Source organism: Impatiens glandulifera, chromosome 9 (genome assembly GCF_907164915.1).
Source record: "Impatiens glandulifera chromosome 9, dImpGla2.1, whole genome shotgun sequence".
NCBI lineage: Eukaryota > Viridiplantae > Streptophyta > Magnoliopsida > Ericales > Balsaminaceae > Impatiens > Impatiens glandulifera.
Genome location: NC_061870.1, coordinates 33,804,689 through 33,822,140, shown reverse-complemented (window position 1 = coordinate 33,822,140; position 17,452 = coordinate 33,804,689). Strand labels below are relative to the sequence as shown.

Sequence of the window (17,452 nt, the reverse complement as noted above, 5' to 3'; positions counted from 1 at the left end):
AAGTGCAGACTGTCTCGACACAGTTTCACCAATCAGCTGATACAAACCTTCTTGCTTGATACTTTGCATCATTAACCTGTTTTCCTTCATTATCTTCATCTTCCCCGACACTATCTGATTTGTGTATCCCAAGTCATCAAGAATCCCGAGAGAGACGAGGTTTCGTGACAGCTGAGGCACGAACCTGACTTGTTTCAGAACCCTTACTACACCATCGAACATTTTTATGCTGACATCTCCAATACCTTCTACTTGACATGCATTACTATTTCCCATCAGCACCTTGCAACCACTCAGTTTCTGGAAATTAGAGATCCAATCTTTTCTATACGTCATGTGGAAAGTACAACCGGAATCAAGAACCCAGTCCCTCCTAGTATCTTCCATTGACGCCATTAAGACCTCTCCACTATCATAGCCATCACCATAATTCGCTGATTCTTTAGTCTCCACTTGCTTTTTTTTGTTATCTTTTAGCCAGCTATAGCAGTGGTTTCGAAGATGACCAACCTTTCCACAATGATAGCATTTTCTTGTTTCCGTAGATTCTGATTGTGATGTTTTGCTTTTCTTGTCTTTCGATTTGTTATTGGTGCGAGGTTGCCCTTTGAAGAAGTTTTTCCCTTTGGCAATATAATTCTCACCATTCGAACTTGCTTTCTTTTCTGTTCTTAATTCCAGCTCTCTCGACTTCAATGCCGAAATCACCTCTTCAAGAGTGATACTTGTTCGTCCATATTTGATTGCATTACGGACTTCTTTGTAGGATTCGGGAAGAGAGTTGAGGATTATTATTGCCTGGTTTTCATTGCTCATTGCTTCGTTCTCGCCTGAGTTTGCCAACTCGATATTGAGTTTCAAGAACTCATCAAGATTTTGAGTAAGAGTCTTTTCTTGCATCATCTTGTAACTGAACAGCCTTTCCTTCAAGTAAATCTTGTTAATCAAAGATTTGGATTGGAACAGCTCGTCTAGGCGCCTCCACATCGATGCCGGAGTCTTCTCATTGTCTATCAACCGAATTACAGAATCTGAGAGATGGAAAATGATTGTACCAATCGCTGTCTCTGTCATCTCGATCTTTTGATCTTTATTCATCTCCATTGGCCACGAGACTGGTTCTTCTAGAGTTCGCAGAAGATGCTGCTGTGCCAAGAGAGCCCTAATTTTCCGCTGCCAAATGCGAAAATCTCCATTGCCATCGAACTTGTCAATGTCAGTCTTCATGCTTGAGATGGACTGCCACTGGAATTCCCAAGGTGCCGTTTTCTGTGTTGATCTCTTTCTTGTATAATATTGAACCTTGTCCACTTTGTCTCTTTCTGCGCCTGAGCCGGAATCTTCCTTATCCGTATCACTAGCCAGCATTAAAGACCTTTCCAAGATTCTTCAAGATTTTTCAAGATTGATTCTAATCTTGCCCAAACCGAGCTCTGATACCACTGTAGGGAATTTCCCTCCTAATCAATCAAAGAACTTAAGAAATATAACAGCAAGAAACCAATAAAACAACACAAGATTTGATATCGGAGTTCGACCCAAAAAAGATGGTCTACGTCTCCGTCGAGCTCTGTTACGAACTCGATTCCACTATCACAATTAAACGTTTCAGTTACACCTCGTTCTCATATATATCAATCACACCTTTGAAATCTCTAACCCCTTGTGTGAATTACTCATATATATATATATAAACAACTTGTTCTAACTAACGTAACAAACTTAACAAACTTAAGCCTTTGACACTTTAGTTAATTGGGCCTATTTAATTGGGCCTGACCCATCAACTCAATTTCAACAGTAATTATTATATAATTAGAATCATATATAATTATTTAAAAATAATAATTGAAATGTTGAAAAATGAAGACGTGGCTCTAGGAGTGGCTCTAGGAACTCAACTTGAGCTTGAACATGTTTCTAAATTTGAGCTTGACTATTTTACTTGCCGGTTTTACTTAAAAAATTTAAGCTAAAAATAAATTTTCAAAAAATATTTGTTAATAAGTGAGAGAAATATTTGTTAATAAGTGAGAAATTATGAAGATTAAAATATATTTGTGAATAAATGAGAAATGGTGAAGAGAGGAATAATATATCCAAATATACAATATTATTGTTATAATATATTATAATAATAATAATGATGAATTAGGAAATTAAGGTTTTTATTTGATTTTTAAAACAATATGATGTAATAATATGAGGCTACATATAAACTTTTGAAAGAGTAAAACGAAAATATTTGTTTTAAATTTTAAGTTATAATATTAAAATAAATAAAAAATATTTATAAATTATAATGCTCGAAAAAATTATCAAATAAACGGCTCAAGTTTTGATGTATCGGAGTAGCTTGGGTCATTTGCATATCTAGACATGACTTTGTTTAAAAATGTATATCTAATTCAGAAATGAAAATCTAGGTAAATAGAAAATTTTAAATAAAATTATATGGCTTAAAAATAGTTTCTAATATGAATTTAATTTTATATTTATATTAAGGATTTAAAATTCAAATACGGGAAAGATTGAAAGAATATGAAAGTTACAAAATAGTTCCTTGGCTTAGATTCCAATTCCATGCCTGTTTTGTATATAATTAAAAGGATAAAAACTTATCCACTCCAAACAAAGATTTCCAGTCATGAACAGGAAAAAAGGTTTTGACAGAGGAAGACAAACAAGCAGACATAACAACTCTCTCTACTCTAATGTGCAAAGGAAACAAACAACAATTGTGTCATCATATTACCATCATCATCAATGATAGTAATAAGACAGAAAGATGATCACCACTCATCCCAGTTATTTATGAAATCATTCCACATGGCAGTTGCCACAGAGTCCCTGAATGCCATGGCCGACTCCTCCATTGGGGATTGTGGCACCATGTCTAGTTGTTCATCCAGATCGGCTAAATCATCAACACCATTTTCTTCTACAGCCGCAAACAGCCAGTCATTCGGTTCCTCGCGTCGAATGTGGTTATGAATAACACAAGCAGCTATGATTATATCCCTTTGTGTCTGGAATGAATATTGAGAAGCTACCTTGATTATGGGGAATCTAGTTTTCAGCACTTCAAATGACTTTTGGATCGCATTTCTTAAGGATGCGTGCCTGTGATTAAATAGCTCTTTTGGGTTTCTAGGCAACTGAGTTGCACCTCTGTATTCCCCAAGATGGCAACGTGTACCAGGAAATGGTGCGATAAAACCTTCCATATTTGCGTAGCCAGAATCAACCAGATAGTATTTACCTAAAATTGTAGGGGGGGGGGGGGGTTTCCATAATCAATATCATATGCAGTTTTTGTATGAGCAGAAAACATAAATGGACAATGGAACTTACCTTCAGGTACGGGTGGAAACTTCTGATCAGGATCAGTGAGAACTGCTCTTAGTATTCGAGAATCTGGAGCAGAGCCTTCCCAACCAGGATAAATGAATATAAACTTCAGATCTAATGTGGAAGCCCCCAGCACATTCTGAGATATCATGCCTTTCTTATCACGAAAACGCGATTGATCCTTGGCAGGGACATGTGCAGGCAGATGCATACCATCTATTACTCCAATACAATCCTGATCAAATATCAAAAGAAGAAACAGCATAGAAAATAGATTTATGCATCATTAGAACAGGAACACAGTAAGTGCTTGTTTGATGAAGGGCTAACATAATAAAATACAAAAGATATTTTAGTCATTTAACCCAAATAATCTACTTTTTAGAAGGAAAAAACAGACCTTAAAGTAAGGGTAGTAACGCTTATTATCGCGAATTTCTGGAGGAGTAGATTGCGGGGGTGACTGAAGGAATTCGCGAGACAGCGACTTAACCGCCTTGAGAACATTATTGAAGTGCCTGCTTATAGTTTCACCAGAATGCTGAAACCGTTCCTGAATAACTCTATTTTTTTCTCTGTGACCAATGATAATCAAGAACATAGCTAACTGTTCCTCTATCAAAACCCCATGTGTATCTCGCAACATGGCTTTCTGTCTAAGGATGTCAGAAAACTTACAGAAAACATGCTTATCCATCCTCAACATTTCGCGACAAACCTCATCCTCTCCAGTCAATACTTCAGCCAAGAAACCAGTACCACTCGGTGATTTATCTCGTCGGGGAAGCTTCGCTAAGCTGCTATAATAATTGTAGCCCGCAGCAGCTGCAACCAGCTCCATCTCATCCATATATAGGTCATCATCCATGTTATCCGATACTGTACAAATAACCCACAATTTTCCAAATTCATTACTAGCATTCAAGGAATCAAACTTAAACAAATTTGAGATTTTGAGCCATGACATGAAATTAGTATGTATTTGCCTATGGAAAAACAATCCCTATTCTTCAAATTGCTGCAGCCCTCAAACACATATATAAAGGTAGGATTTTTCACCATAACAAATTTCAGAAGATTACTCTTTCTCTACAGTTTACCTAGAAATGATAAATGAATTGGCTTGAAAAACAAGAGTATATGAGAAATCCGTTACAGTATATGACAAAGAAGAAGACAAATAACAGGAATCGAACGAGAAACAGTGAGAATCAAACTGGAAAACCAATCCTTTACAAAAAAATGAGTTTATAGCTAGAAAATACACCGACTTTGAGTAGTAGCAGTACCAGCCAGTGAAAAAAAAGGGACTTTCAATTCAAAGATGCCCTAATGTTTACTGGAAGAAGAAGCTGTACGAAAATCAAAGGACGATAAATGTGAAACAGAAGAGAATACATACCTATTGGATACCAAAAGATTAGAAATTGCTGATAGAGAAAAACCCAGTAACTTTTGCAGAGAGAAGATCGAGATGGAGATAAAGAAAGAAAGATAGAGAGAGAGTGAAGAAGTGAAAACCTCGAAAATTCAGGTTTTGGCAAAAACCCTCTTTGACTTACAGTTTGGGGGGCCGACCAAAGACGGTGGTGGTAACTAAATTGAATACATATCCTTTTTCAATAACCCGAATCCAAACAAGGCCATTTTTTTGGGTGGGAGGGGGGTGTGTGTGTGTTCAGTAAAGTTTAAATTTTTTTAGTCAATAAAGTATAGGCCTCTCTAAAGCTTTCAAAAAGTTTTGTTTGATTTTATGACTAATTTTAATAATGATAAAAAGAAGATTATTTTTTAGTCACAAATTTGTTATTTTTCATATAATGCATTGCACCAAATTTAGTTTGATTATTACAATATAGCTTTTTAAGCTTCACAAGTAATTCTAATAATAATTTATTGAAAGTCTGGCTTATTTATATATATAAAAAAAAAAAAAATAGGAGTTTATTATATTCAAATCAAATCATACACCAAACAAAATACAGTAATAAATAACACAAATCTAATATAAGAGTATGAATTTAATCAAAAAGATCAAATATTTACAAAACCTTACAAACTTCATTTTCAAAACACATCTCAATATATTATAGACAGGCAAATTGTTGCACACATCTAAAAATCAATTGTAATAATATTTGTTTCTACCCTGGGTGATAACTATGAACTCATTTGAATTTGCAAATACAGAAGTTTATAAATAAATGATTGAATATGTCGGCTTACATTTTTTTTATATAGAATCCATCCGACAACAGTCGTTGACATAAAAAGAAGAAAATAATTCATTCAACAACCAATACAATGCAAAGAGTACAATTTATACACACATACACAGGATTTAGCTGGCATGAGAATTTTCCTTTCATTCTGCAAATTGAGGGCCAAAAGGGGATACAAACAGAAGAATACATGCAAGTAAAGAAGGATCTGCTGAAGGGGGGGTTATTAATGTGAAAGAGTAACTAGTTGCTAGACTAGCAGCAGAAATAAGATTAAATTAAAGATTTCAGATAATTACTCCAACGTTTTCAGAAGCCTAAACAGTCCTGCAGCTTCTCTAATGCGCGAGAACTCTATACAGAAGGCTTGAACTTCGATAAAAAGATCATGAACTGCACCATGTCACCCAAAAAAAAGAGATTAATGATCATAAGATTGTTCCAAACATCTGAGGAGAATATTAAACCAAGAACAAACAGGATATGAAGGCAGTTACGGAGAAGAGACAATATTGTACTAAAGTTCAATAGAATAGAATATTAGTTACAAGGAAATATTTATATACATTCCAATTTAATGGTCACAAAAGTGACTAACTGGCAATTGAAGGGGGCAAAATTACCACAAGTTGAAATGACTTGTACCCTTTTATCAAGTTAAAATATTAACAGAACAAGATTTTCAAATACAAAAGGGAATTATAGATGCTTGCATGCAAAAAACAACCTTACAATAAAACCCCCTACAAACAGTAATAGTTTAGAGCATTCAGGAACATTACCATTGATGATTTTGTTGCGGATGAGGCTCTGTAAAAAGACACACACAAGTCTCACAAGTCTGTTCTGCATGTACTTATCCTGCAAATGGAAAGGATGAAACATGTCATACCAACAAGTAAGGATAAGGAGATACGAGGAATATATTCTGTTCACAACTGACAGCATTTTTCCTCAAAATTTTTTGAATCTAACTGTGTCGGGAGGACAATTAGTACAGATTCTGTTTAGATCTGTTAGCAGAGATGATTTGTTAGCATGATAGGCTGTTAGTAATAATCTGTTAGAAGTTTGTTTTAGTCATATAAATAGAGGAGATGCAAATAAAGGAGGCTATGAATGAATAAAGAATAGTGCAGTCTGTTTCTCTCTAATTTCGACCTGTGTCGCCTCTCTTTCTTCTAAGTCGCTACCTTCATTTCTTGACATATGGACCTCGTATAAACTGTTTCCAAAGTCTCGCCCTATTTCGATTGTGAAAAACAATGTAGAAAGGACTTTGTAACTGAATTAACAATACAAGAGATCTCTTCTATTTTTTTATTTTTTTTGGTAAGCAAAAATCTGAATGAATTAATGTTATCAATATGAACTCTTAGGCAACCCCTCGTATCATGTGCATCTTCGTAACTCTAGCCGTCATAACAAATACTAACAATCAAATCTAACTGCCCCGAGCAGGCCACGACTTCTATATGGTCACAATTACCAAGCCTAATAAATAAGTGCAGTCCATATTACGTAATTCAACCTAATCAACACAATCAAACATCTTAGCATTTCAATTAAATGCTAACAAAGAAACCAAACTTAAAACAAAGACCTTGATATTCTCGCAGGATGAAATACAGTTTGTGATGTACATGTGTACAAATTCAGTTGGAAGTTCAACTGCCGTAGTCAGCCTGTTTACCACTTCCATGGAATGCAGACTCATGTCCATATTGACAAGAACGTTGAAATATCTGTAATAACACAAGGGAAACATTATTTACATGAAAGTACACTAAAACAGCAAAAGTTCTTCGTGAACAACATACTCTGAAATTTCTGGTGAATTCATCAGCTTGATAAGAACTTCAACTGCAATAAGGGGATTATGCTCTACAAGTTCCTACAAAAAGAATAAGATGCTTGAAGACAAAAGGGGTCAATAGGAACTACTAGCCCCATTTGGGAACACTAGAAATTTTTGTTTCTTTATCAGGTTCCAAATCAAGATGAAAAACAATCAATAAATTTCTGAATCAAACTCTCACTATGTTTAGTTTACAAGCATATCTAGATAAATACAACGGGGCCAATAAGATAATGATTAACTGGAAAAAATACCGGAAGCTTCCTAGGTGTCAGACCACAGTGATAAACAAGCTTAGGATCATTTGTCAACTCCACCAAGACTTGCTGAAAAGTAGAATTCAAACAATGTTAAAAGTCACATAATTTAATAGGCTTGATCATGCTTTATGTAGATCAATAACCTCTTGTTGAGCAGGTGCTAGAGGCCCCTTTAAAGCTTTTGCAATAAGGTCTCTTACTGCAGCTCCTCTACTAGTATCAGCACACATCCCATAATCCCATAAAAGTTCATGATTGTTATCAGGATTAAGCCAAACTAACTGCCACAAGAATATAAACGTCATGCTAGTAAAAAATGCTTCATAATGTAATTACAATAATATCATTAGTGGTATGTCTCACTTCATCATCCAGTACAGGCAGTCTGGGTGGAACAGGTCTAATCCACCTAGGACCAACTCCCTCTGATGATAAAGTTTGTAACAGACCAGATACTGTTTCATCCCGATCTCCAGAACCAATTTTTGGTTTGACTCCAGGCTTCAGGTCAAACCTGAAAATTTTCCCCATTACAGCCACCATCACAAAATTTAGAAACGCAAAATTATGGTATTAGATAACTGTAAATACTGGAATTTTAATCTTACCCAAGACTATGAATATGGGAAAAAATACTTTACCCAAAAAATAAGACAGACAAAGAACTCTACTTACTCCGTTGAATTTGTATCACAACCACCAGGCAAGTCAGGATCCGGGATATTTGCTTTTACAGAAGTTGTCTTGGAAAAACAATTAAAAGACTCTGGCTGTACTTTAGTACAATACTGTTGCTTCAACTGCTCTGGTTGAGGCAATACCTAAAAATGATTTCAAGAAAATAACAACCAGATATTACCCCAAGGCAGAATTAATGCTCATCAAATTCCAACAAACATTCAAGTGAGAAACAACTAAGCCAGGTTGATTGTGGAAATAAAATTAATAACATAATGTAAGATAACAGCTTTTATATGCATTAATAGCTTACAAATAAAGATGGGTCAAACGTCTTGATATATGATGCTGCAGAGATCTTCAAAGCCTGCACAGCACAAGGGTTTCATGGTAAGGACAATAAATATTACACCTGTGGAAAGCCATTTATGGATATAGAAGATGGACTCAGGAAAACACAAAACGTGAAATAAAAATAACTTTAAGAAAATTTACGAGGCTTATTCAATTATCAAATGCACCATAAGCTTAGCACAAAAGAGACACAACAAGATACCCCTGGCTTACAACCCTTGTGTTAAACATTTTTCTATACTAATTTAGGGTATCATAAAAGAAAGCATACAAGCCTCCATTCACAAAGCAGTCGTTCAAAATACCTAGACATAAGGGACATGTTCTAAAAAACAGCCTATAATTGTTTTAAGGGAAATATATATCAGACATGTTAAAACAAATATTATTCATGAAATCATCAAAGAAATTTCTTTTGATGGGGTGTACTTCAAACTAAATGCACTATTTTTTTTAGTCATATTCAACCAATGAAGATATGCACTTCATTAAGGACTCAACAGCAAAATTTCTAGAAATCTGACATACTCCTCTGCCACAAGCAAACACTAGTTTATCTAAAACAATCAATTGGTCCAAATGAGGAAGGTGGGGAAATATATCCAAAATTAGACTAAATGTTCCTTGCTCTTTCCTGCATCCTCTCCCTATTCAAAAAGTAAGGCAATCAGTAACTAATACATAATGTCAATCAGAACAAAGAACTCATTCATTAGCACAGATAACTACTATCTAATATGATCTTTCCAAAGTATAGGTTACAAAAATGATTCGCCTTCCAAAATGTGAAAGTGACTTGTGAAATAATTATGTTATTATCCCCAATTTTAGTTATATTTATAACTAGATATGGAAAGAATCAAAATACAAATTACAAAAACCCCATCCATTATTACCACAATTTTAACTTAAATAACATGTTGCCACTCCGTCAGGAGTCAGTTTCGGATTTAGAACTGACATAATGTTACTTCTAAAAGATATGTGTTTCAATAGGAATAAAAATCATACCTGCACATTTATTACACATCAACACCTAGCGTGAAGATGATCTAATTATGGTAAAGAACTATAAACATGAAAGAAGATATAATCCAGAAAATTACACCACAACGAAAAAGACACCCATCATGATAAGAAAATATGACCTCTGTACTTCCGGAAGCACTTGCTAATTTTAGTAACCGAAGGATGAAGTCACGTTCAACATTTTCAGCATCATCATCACATGCAATCTGCATGTTTATGAAGTTTAAAACAATTAAAAGCAAACATGTGAAGATGCCCAAAACTCAAACATCATGGTGTACTAGTGGATTCATTTTCATTATGGAAGATGGTTTCTAAAAGTTGCGTATTTAAGTTAGGGAGATTGTGATGTCCACATCGGGAAATCTAGATAATCCGAACTACTTATAAGTGTGAAGCTATGAGCTGTATATACCTTCATTGGTAGCCCAATTGTTTGCCTAAGGTATCTATAGCCGATATCCTCAAAGCATCATGCACTATGTGGTGTAACACTTAAGATCAATGAGAATAGATTCATTCATCTGTCTAGATCATTCTAAGTGGCAATCTATTGCATTATGGATCAACTAATATAGATTAATGAAGCTAATGGGACATATACTAAATCCTCAAATATAGTATCTATTTGTGGCTTAGCTCCATCCAAATAGAGGAAGTAGAAATCACAACCTACAAGAGATAAAGAGGCATCCTTTAGCATATGGTAGCATAACTTGATGCCTTCCTCTTGGAATCACATTCGATACATGTAGTAAGTCCTCACATCAGATACCTTATTCCTCTAGAAATTAAAGCTAGCCACCATGTTAACATTACATAGTTATTACTTTGTAAAAAAATGGTATACTTTCACATATATAAGCATTGAATGGGTGCTGCATAGAAAAATGTAACATATTTGAGTAAATCCCACTTACATTTACAAGTAAATGTATGAATGGATTGAAAGAAGGATGCTGCTTAGAATAATTCAGATGGAGAATAGAAAATGCAACCAAGCGTTGAGTAGGTTTAAGCATCATCTTTTCCTGCATAAACAATGCAGTGTATAGTCACTAATCACCAGTACATATCTCAATTTTCAACAATTAAGTCTAGTGAATGTTAGTGCAGATGATACAAGTAGGATTCAACAGGAAAATAAAAGAAATAATTACACTCATTAACATGACAATAACACTAGCCAAGACCAAAAACATACAATTATTAATCATTTTCCTTGTTGTTTCTACAGATAGAAAGGCCTCAGCTGATTCAGTTAAGTGCCCATAAATCTAGAAAAGAAAATTTGTCCAAAAGTGGTAGCATTGAATCTGCATTTTGTTTTCAAAGTTTTGTTGTTCAAGCAGCTTGATATAGAAAACTCATACAAAAACGTACTCAGTAGTATGTCAAATAAATTCCGACCGGTACAAATCAAGACCTTATGAAGATAATGAGTGTATGTTCACCAAGTGAAGAAGGCGTCGGCGTATAAAAAAACACTTTTTACAGAAATCAGTGAGTGCAGTGGAATCTTGTTCGGATACAGAGTGAGGGATAGAGAATAACCTGGATGAGAGTTTCTAGGGCGCAACAGAATTTGAAATGCATATGGTGAGGGATCTTGGTGGTGAAATCGGTGTAGATTTCATCGAAAGTACGAAAGTCGCCGGAATTGAGCAGCGCCAGCAGCGCCTGACTTCCTTCTTTTCCGATCATTTCTTCGTGTCTATTGACCCGTCCGTCGATAAATAATATTTATCAGCTTTCCCTCTTCTGGGTGAAGTTCGGAGTGCACTTTGGTTCTTAAAAACAACCAAGGGAAGATAGAAAGAAAGAAAGAAAGAAGATTAGACCGAGGAACAGAACAAACATGAGCGCCTGTCTGTCTAATAGATTTGTTGGGTCCAACAGACTTGGGCCACATAATAATGAAGTAGTAATTATTTGGGCCTACTATGGCCCATAAACAGGATGAGGATTCAAATTGAGCCATAACTTTCAATTTGAAATAATGGCCCTTTAAAAAAAAACTCTTTTTTTTTATTATTTTGGAGCTTGTTTGATCCGATTACTTGAGATTTTATTAAAAAAAATTTTATGAAAAGGTAAATTAATTAAATCTTTAATACCTTGAATTACTATGTTATATTTTCTTAATTAATATTCAAATTGAGTGATTGAATAAATAATAATAAACGAGCTATACAAAATTTATTTTATTTTTATAAAAAAATTAATTTTCATTAAATTTAAATAGGAGTTATACATTGATTTAATAAATAATATCAGATAACATTTATAAAATCAAAATTAATAATTAATAATTTAGATATCAAATTACATAAACAATTTAAAAAAAGTAAGATTTTTAGTTTGTATGTAATTTGTTGAGGATGTACATGTGAGAGATGCTTAATATGAAAAATCAAATCGAATAAATCAAATCGAATAATTTTTATTTAAAAAATAAAAAATAACTCCAGATTATTTTGTGTCATTTGCTATTAAGAAAGGAACGAACACGAATTTAAGAAATTTGGACTATAAAAATCCGGAAAAAAAACAGACATAATGCCGGACTGAACAAAAGATAATATCAACTCAAATTTGAGTAATTGAAATAAAAATAAGGCACCCATGCTAAAAAATAATCTTCTTAGGGTAAAAAATTTGAAACTTTCAATTTTTCTAAGATTTATTTTTTTAAGTGAGAAACTAATAAACTCATTTTAATTGATAAGGTAATTTAGGTGTTATAAATATCTATTGAAACTGTTGGATAGTACTGAAAACTAAATACACTATGGATAAAATACAATATTTTGAGAACATACATAATTTCATTACAAATTTAAATGTATATACACATATATATTCAAACCTGTTTAATGAAAAAGCAAATTCATTAAACAAAATTATTACAAGAATAATTTGTATAAGAAAGAATAATAAATACAATTATCAAACATGATTATAATTATATATTTTGGATAAAAGAGTCTCCCAAGAAAGATGACTTGTGCTTGTGAGATTTCATGGCAGGATAGAGTCCCAAAACATGTTCCGGCATGAAATCATGTCTTGTTAGTATTCCAACAATTGGGGGCCTCTGCAAGTACAAAAAATTTAATCATCAATTTCAAACAGTTAAAAATAGATAGCAAGAACAATAATTTGTCCTTAGTCATGACCCACTTCCATTGAAGTCACTTTTAATGTAAATTGAATTCGACTTGAAGGAGTTAGCAAGAACAATAATATGAAAACTAAAAGCATGCTATGTCTTAGACTTACCCCTTGAGCTTTTGGCACAACACACATATGTCTAAGACCAAGTTGTCGAAAAAGAATAGCAGCTTTAGCCAAAGACATAGTTTCCACCACAGTATATGGCGATGCATTGATAATCGGGTGCAAATCAATGTACATTTCCATCTCTTCAACACTTATATCAATACTTTCCAATTTAATCCCCTTGCCAGATCCAGCCTTAGCAAAGTCAAAAGCATCAAATTTTCCCAAAAAATCTTCCCCAGAAAACACCATATCTTTAGAGAAGTGTTTCTCTTTAAGAATCACAAGCAAATGAGACTTCAGAACTATTCCACATAACTCTGCTGATTCGGTGAAAGGAGGTTCATCAATAACAGGAAAACCATTATGCCCTGTGCTCCTTAAAGCATGAACAATCGTTCCCACTTTCTCAATCCCTGAAAAACTAACCAAAGGACCAGCCACAACATCTCGTGCAACTAAATTCTTCATATAAGGTTCGGCATGAGCTTCCATATAAGGCAACCCTTTTAGCTTCACTATTTGATCATAAACACCCTTGTTGAAATTATCAGCAACGGATTTAGATATAAGTAAGACAAACATCACAAGAGGAAGCAAATACAGATCGTTGGTCAGTTCCAGAAGTATCACACAAAGTGAAACAGTCATTCTCATGGTTCCCCCAAGAAAAGAAGCTGCTCCCAGTAAAGAGAATAAACCCATGTCAAGTCTAGAGATGGACGCAAAAAGTCTCCCAACTAAACGTCCGTAGCTAGCTCCGGCCAAGATGACCGGGATAAAGAGTCCGGAAGGGATTGCAATTCCATATGTGATGATTCCGAGGAAATAGATTGCGAAGAAGAATATGAATAGTGTTGAGATATGGAATTCCTTATGGGTGCTTGTGCTGAAAAGGTTTCGTATAGCATCATCGTTTGTGCTCAGGAATAACGATGCCATATCGTTATAGTAGCCTGAAGGGCATTGGAAACTCTTATAGTTCCCGGATTCTCCAGCATTAGGACACTTAACTGTAAGATTACTAGGACAAGGTTTGCATGCAGAAAACCATGAAACTCCGAATGCACAACAGGAGGTCAATATCGAGATAATCATGACAAGAAAGACCTTGAAAAGAGGACCTCTTCTGCAGCAATCCAAAAGCATATTTATGAAAAAAAAAAAAATTGTAAGGAAAAAAAGGAGAAATTAAAAGAGACGTACTCGTTAATGATAGCATAGGTGCGAAGCACCTTGTCGATGAGAAAGTTGTAGAAGCTTCCAAGAATGCCTCCAATAACTCCTAGGAAGAGAACAGATAGGACATCGGAAATGCTGTAGGATACCTTTGCTGAACTGACATCATACATTATGAGACCTCCTTTTCCAAATAATCCACACATTTCATTTGCACAGAAATCTATGAAGATTCTTAAAATTATAGCAACTACAGCTGTTGTGAAAAATGTCCTCCACAATAGGGCACTCCTCCACCTGAATAAGAATAGATAAAGGTTCTCTTAAACTGCATGTCAAATCAAGCAACACTTATTCTTTAAGTTAGTGTTTTTGGGTCTGTTTCCATACATCAAAAAAACAAATTTTATGAACCTGTCTCTTGCTAAATTTAGTTTCCAATCATTTATGTATTTGGAAACAGATTCCAATAAAGAAATAATAAGTTTTTCCAAATGGGTCATATTCCAAAAGCTACAAAATAAATCAGCTACAAGGATGTACATGATGCAAGAATGTGAAAATTATACCATGAAGCTGCTTCTTCAAGAGCAAACAAAACACCACCAACCGGTGCACGGAAAGCAGCCGCAACACCAGCAGCAGCACCACAGGTGATCAGATCGCGTCGGTCTCTGTCATTTTTGAAGTATCTTAGCCATTTCCATGTCAGATGATACTTACGAGAACCTCCTTGCCCAAGTAAAGAAGCAATGCATGCGCCTGTATGTACCATTGGTCCTTCTTTCCCCACCACAAATCCAGCAGATACGCCAAGAATGGAACCAAAAATCTGCCAGGTTCAATACTGTTAAAATATTGACATAACACTCATTTCTCGAGCTCAACAGATACAAATGCATTCTTTTTATCTATAAATGAGTTGCAAATATATGTTTCACGTAAGAGAGATAATTGTTTTTTGTAAAATAACAGATCGTATTAGTCTACATGTTAGCATAGAGAAAGACCTAATAATTTTAGACAAATAAGGAGCAGAGGGAATTTTAGTCACCTTTACAAATAGGGTGCTTGGAGCCAATATTGAATAAGCATCAACACCATTGAGATAAGCTTTCACCTCTGGGATTCCAGACCCTGCAGCTGCTGGAGCTACGAAAGCACAAAGTGATGCAGCAGCTATTGCCAACGCTAGATTGCAACCAGCAAATGCAGCAAAAGCTTTGAAATATCTGCGCTGGAAACATTAAATGTTCTAGTTATTTTGGAGAGGGGTAAAATTATATGGTTCATTTCCAAAAAGAATTTTGAAGAAAAAAGAGGGGCAACAGTAAAATTCTATTGAATACTGCAGCCAACAGAAAGAGAACTGCATTTGGGCCTGATCTGTGGTCTAATTAGATATTTAAGCTGATTAGCATTTTAGCTTAGTTCTTAGGCATGCAACAATACTAGGCACACTTGAGGGACATATATATATACTGTCATTGTAATACACCTATAATCGTGAAATGAAATGATAGGGAGCGGGCAAAATATTGACAAGAAAATGTAGGCAATGATGTACCATTGATTGAAAATTTTGGAGAGAGAATTTTCAGATTTTCAAGACTTTTAAGAACTTAAGTATAGAGACAACAGTTGATAATAAGATTAATGAGATTAGTGGAGAAGAAAATGTTATTTTTTTCTGAATAAGATACACATAAACTTATATAAACTACAGATCATTGCTAATACTATATGATAGAAACATAGTTAAACAAGAAGAGCAACTAAGTAATTGTACATAATAGAGGCATGTTGTCTATGAATAAAAGATGATAATAGCAATAGCTACAGAAAACTCACTTGCCATTAGTCATGAGATCATTGGTAAGCAGTAATTTGTAACCTGCAATATTCTCCACACCTATATTGTTACAAAATCCTACAAGTCCAGTAGCCAGGCCAATAAGAAGTGCAAGAGCCCATTTGAGGAAAATGTATTGAAAAATCTCAACTTTGTTTCTTGACCTCCAATCTTGTTTAAATACTTCATTTTCTATAATCCTGTTTGGGCAAACAAAGTTCAAAAGCTTAATTCATCAACAATAACCAGAACTAATAGAGTAGCCTAGATTGTTCATTGAATGATTTTGAGAATTCACTGTTTCCATTGCCCCTATTAAAAACTTTTACCCCTGTCATATTCAGATAGATAGATATATAGGCCACATAAAAAGAATTACACAGCATAAGCACTAGGGTTCTTTGAAACCAAAACTGTACCAAACAACCATATATGTACATTTCCTTGAAACCAAAACTGTACCAAACAACTACATATGTACATTTCTTTGAAACCAAAACAGTACCAAACAACGTTAAGTGGAAAAGATAAAACAGGGAAAGAAGTTTTTATGTATCATTCAATTAGAACCACTCTATTAATAGAAATGCAACATTTGGAAGAAAACTAAATATTTTAGATGGTAAAATAAAATGTCCAACTAACATGACAGTCTAGTTTTCTAATTTAATCACAATAAAAGTTGTTATTAACTGGAGAACTAAACAGTTAATATATGAAACATATAATTATCAATTATAACATGGACATCTTTTTTAGTTTTATTTGTATTTATTTTTTTTAATTAAAGGGTCAATTTTAATTTTATTTTAAAAAAGATTCTTGAAATTGTTTTTATCTGAATATGTATTATTCAACACACTTTCCAGTTTTAGCTACAATAATTTTACAAAAAAGAAAAAAATATCCCTCTAGTTGAAAAACTTGTTAGATATGGACGAATATGATGCTATAATAGACCTATTCTATCTATACTAGACAGCTATAAGATTCTAAAGAAGGTATATCTATTTTCACATAAAAATGCCTTTTGAGTATTTGGAGTAAGCAAGATAAATAAACTCAACTTTAACTTAAAAACATTTTTAGTAAGAATCAAAACATTATACATTTACATTTGATTTCTTCAGCAAGATTCATAGAACTCTTAAGCATTCAATAGAGTTTTTCTCAGATAAACAAAAAAGAACAAGAAAGAGAACTTACTCATAGTCAAGACTCTCAATTGGGCAAACATTGGCACCAACAAGGGCGATTTGAGATGTGGTGTTTATCCTCTGCACCAAAAGTGGCTCCATGTAAGCCATGTTTTTATCAGATACATCTGACCATTGTCTCTCAATGTCCTCGGAATAAGTAGATCTTTCATTCTCGATATCATTGGTGG

General features: G+C 34.2%; 3 protein-coding genes across 3 annotated transcripts in view; all 3 read right to left on the bottom strand.

The window, feature by feature from the left end:
- Window positions 1-2,548: 2,548 nt before the first annotated feature.
- Window positions 2,549-4,946, bottom strand: LOC124914701. Its single transcript, XM_047455301.1, has 4 exons — window positions 4,754-4,946; window positions 3,752-4,230; window positions 3,355-3,586; window positions 2,549-3,262 (listed from the first exon to the last, which is right to left on the bottom strand). The coding sequence occupies exons 2-4, from the start codon at window positions 4,217-4,219 to the stop codon at window positions 2,793-2,795; spliced, it is 1,170 nt and encodes a 389-aa protein (XP_047311257.1). The 5' UTR covers window positions 4,220-4,230; window positions 4,754-4,946; the 3' UTR covers window positions 2,549-2,792.
- A 666-nt stretch (window positions 4,947-5,612) lies between these two features.
- LOC124915332 (CCR4-NOT transcription complex subunit 11-like) lies at window positions 5,613-11,552 on the bottom strand. Its single transcript, XM_047456027.1, has 12 exons — window positions 11,307-11,552; window positions 10,673-10,783; window positions 9,872-9,958; window positions 8,683-8,736; window positions 8,367-8,512; window positions 8,055-8,205; window positions 7,835-7,972; window positions 7,686-7,757; window positions 7,394-7,467; window positions 7,177-7,318; window positions 6,356-6,434; window positions 5,613-5,966 (listed from the first exon to the last, which is right to left on the bottom strand). Exons 1-12 carry the CDS (start codon window positions 11,454-11,456, stop codon window positions 5,869-5,871), a joined length of 1,302 nt encoding a protein of 433 aa, XP_047311983.1. The 5' UTR covers window positions 11,457-11,552; the 3' UTR covers window positions 5,613-5,868.
- Window positions 11,553-12,648: 1,096 nt separating this feature from the next.
- Window positions 12,649-17,452, bottom strand: part of LOC124914031 (chloride channel protein CLC-c-like) — a 5,403-nt gene continuing 599 nt past the window's right edge. Inside the window, exons 2-8 of the mRNA XM_047454490.1 lie at window positions 17,272-17,452; window positions 16,065-16,265; window positions 15,268-15,445; window positions 14,783-15,045; window positions 14,241-14,510; window positions 13,035-14,163; window positions 12,649-12,849 (exon numbers count right to left, since the gene is read on the bottom strand). The exon at window positions 17,272-17,452 is cut by the window's right edge and continues 71 nt beyond it. Of these exons, the coding sequence (XP_047310446.1) occupies window positions 12,718-12,849; window positions 13,035-14,163; window positions 14,241-14,510; window positions 14,783-15,045; window positions 15,268-15,445; window positions 16,065-16,265; window positions 17,272-17,452 (2,354 nt within the window). The 3' untranslated portion in view covers window positions 12,649-12,717. The remainder of the gene's footprint in view (window positions 12,850-13,034; window positions 14,164-14,240; window positions 14,511-14,782; window positions 15,046-15,267; window positions 15,446-16,064; window positions 16,266-17,271) is intronic.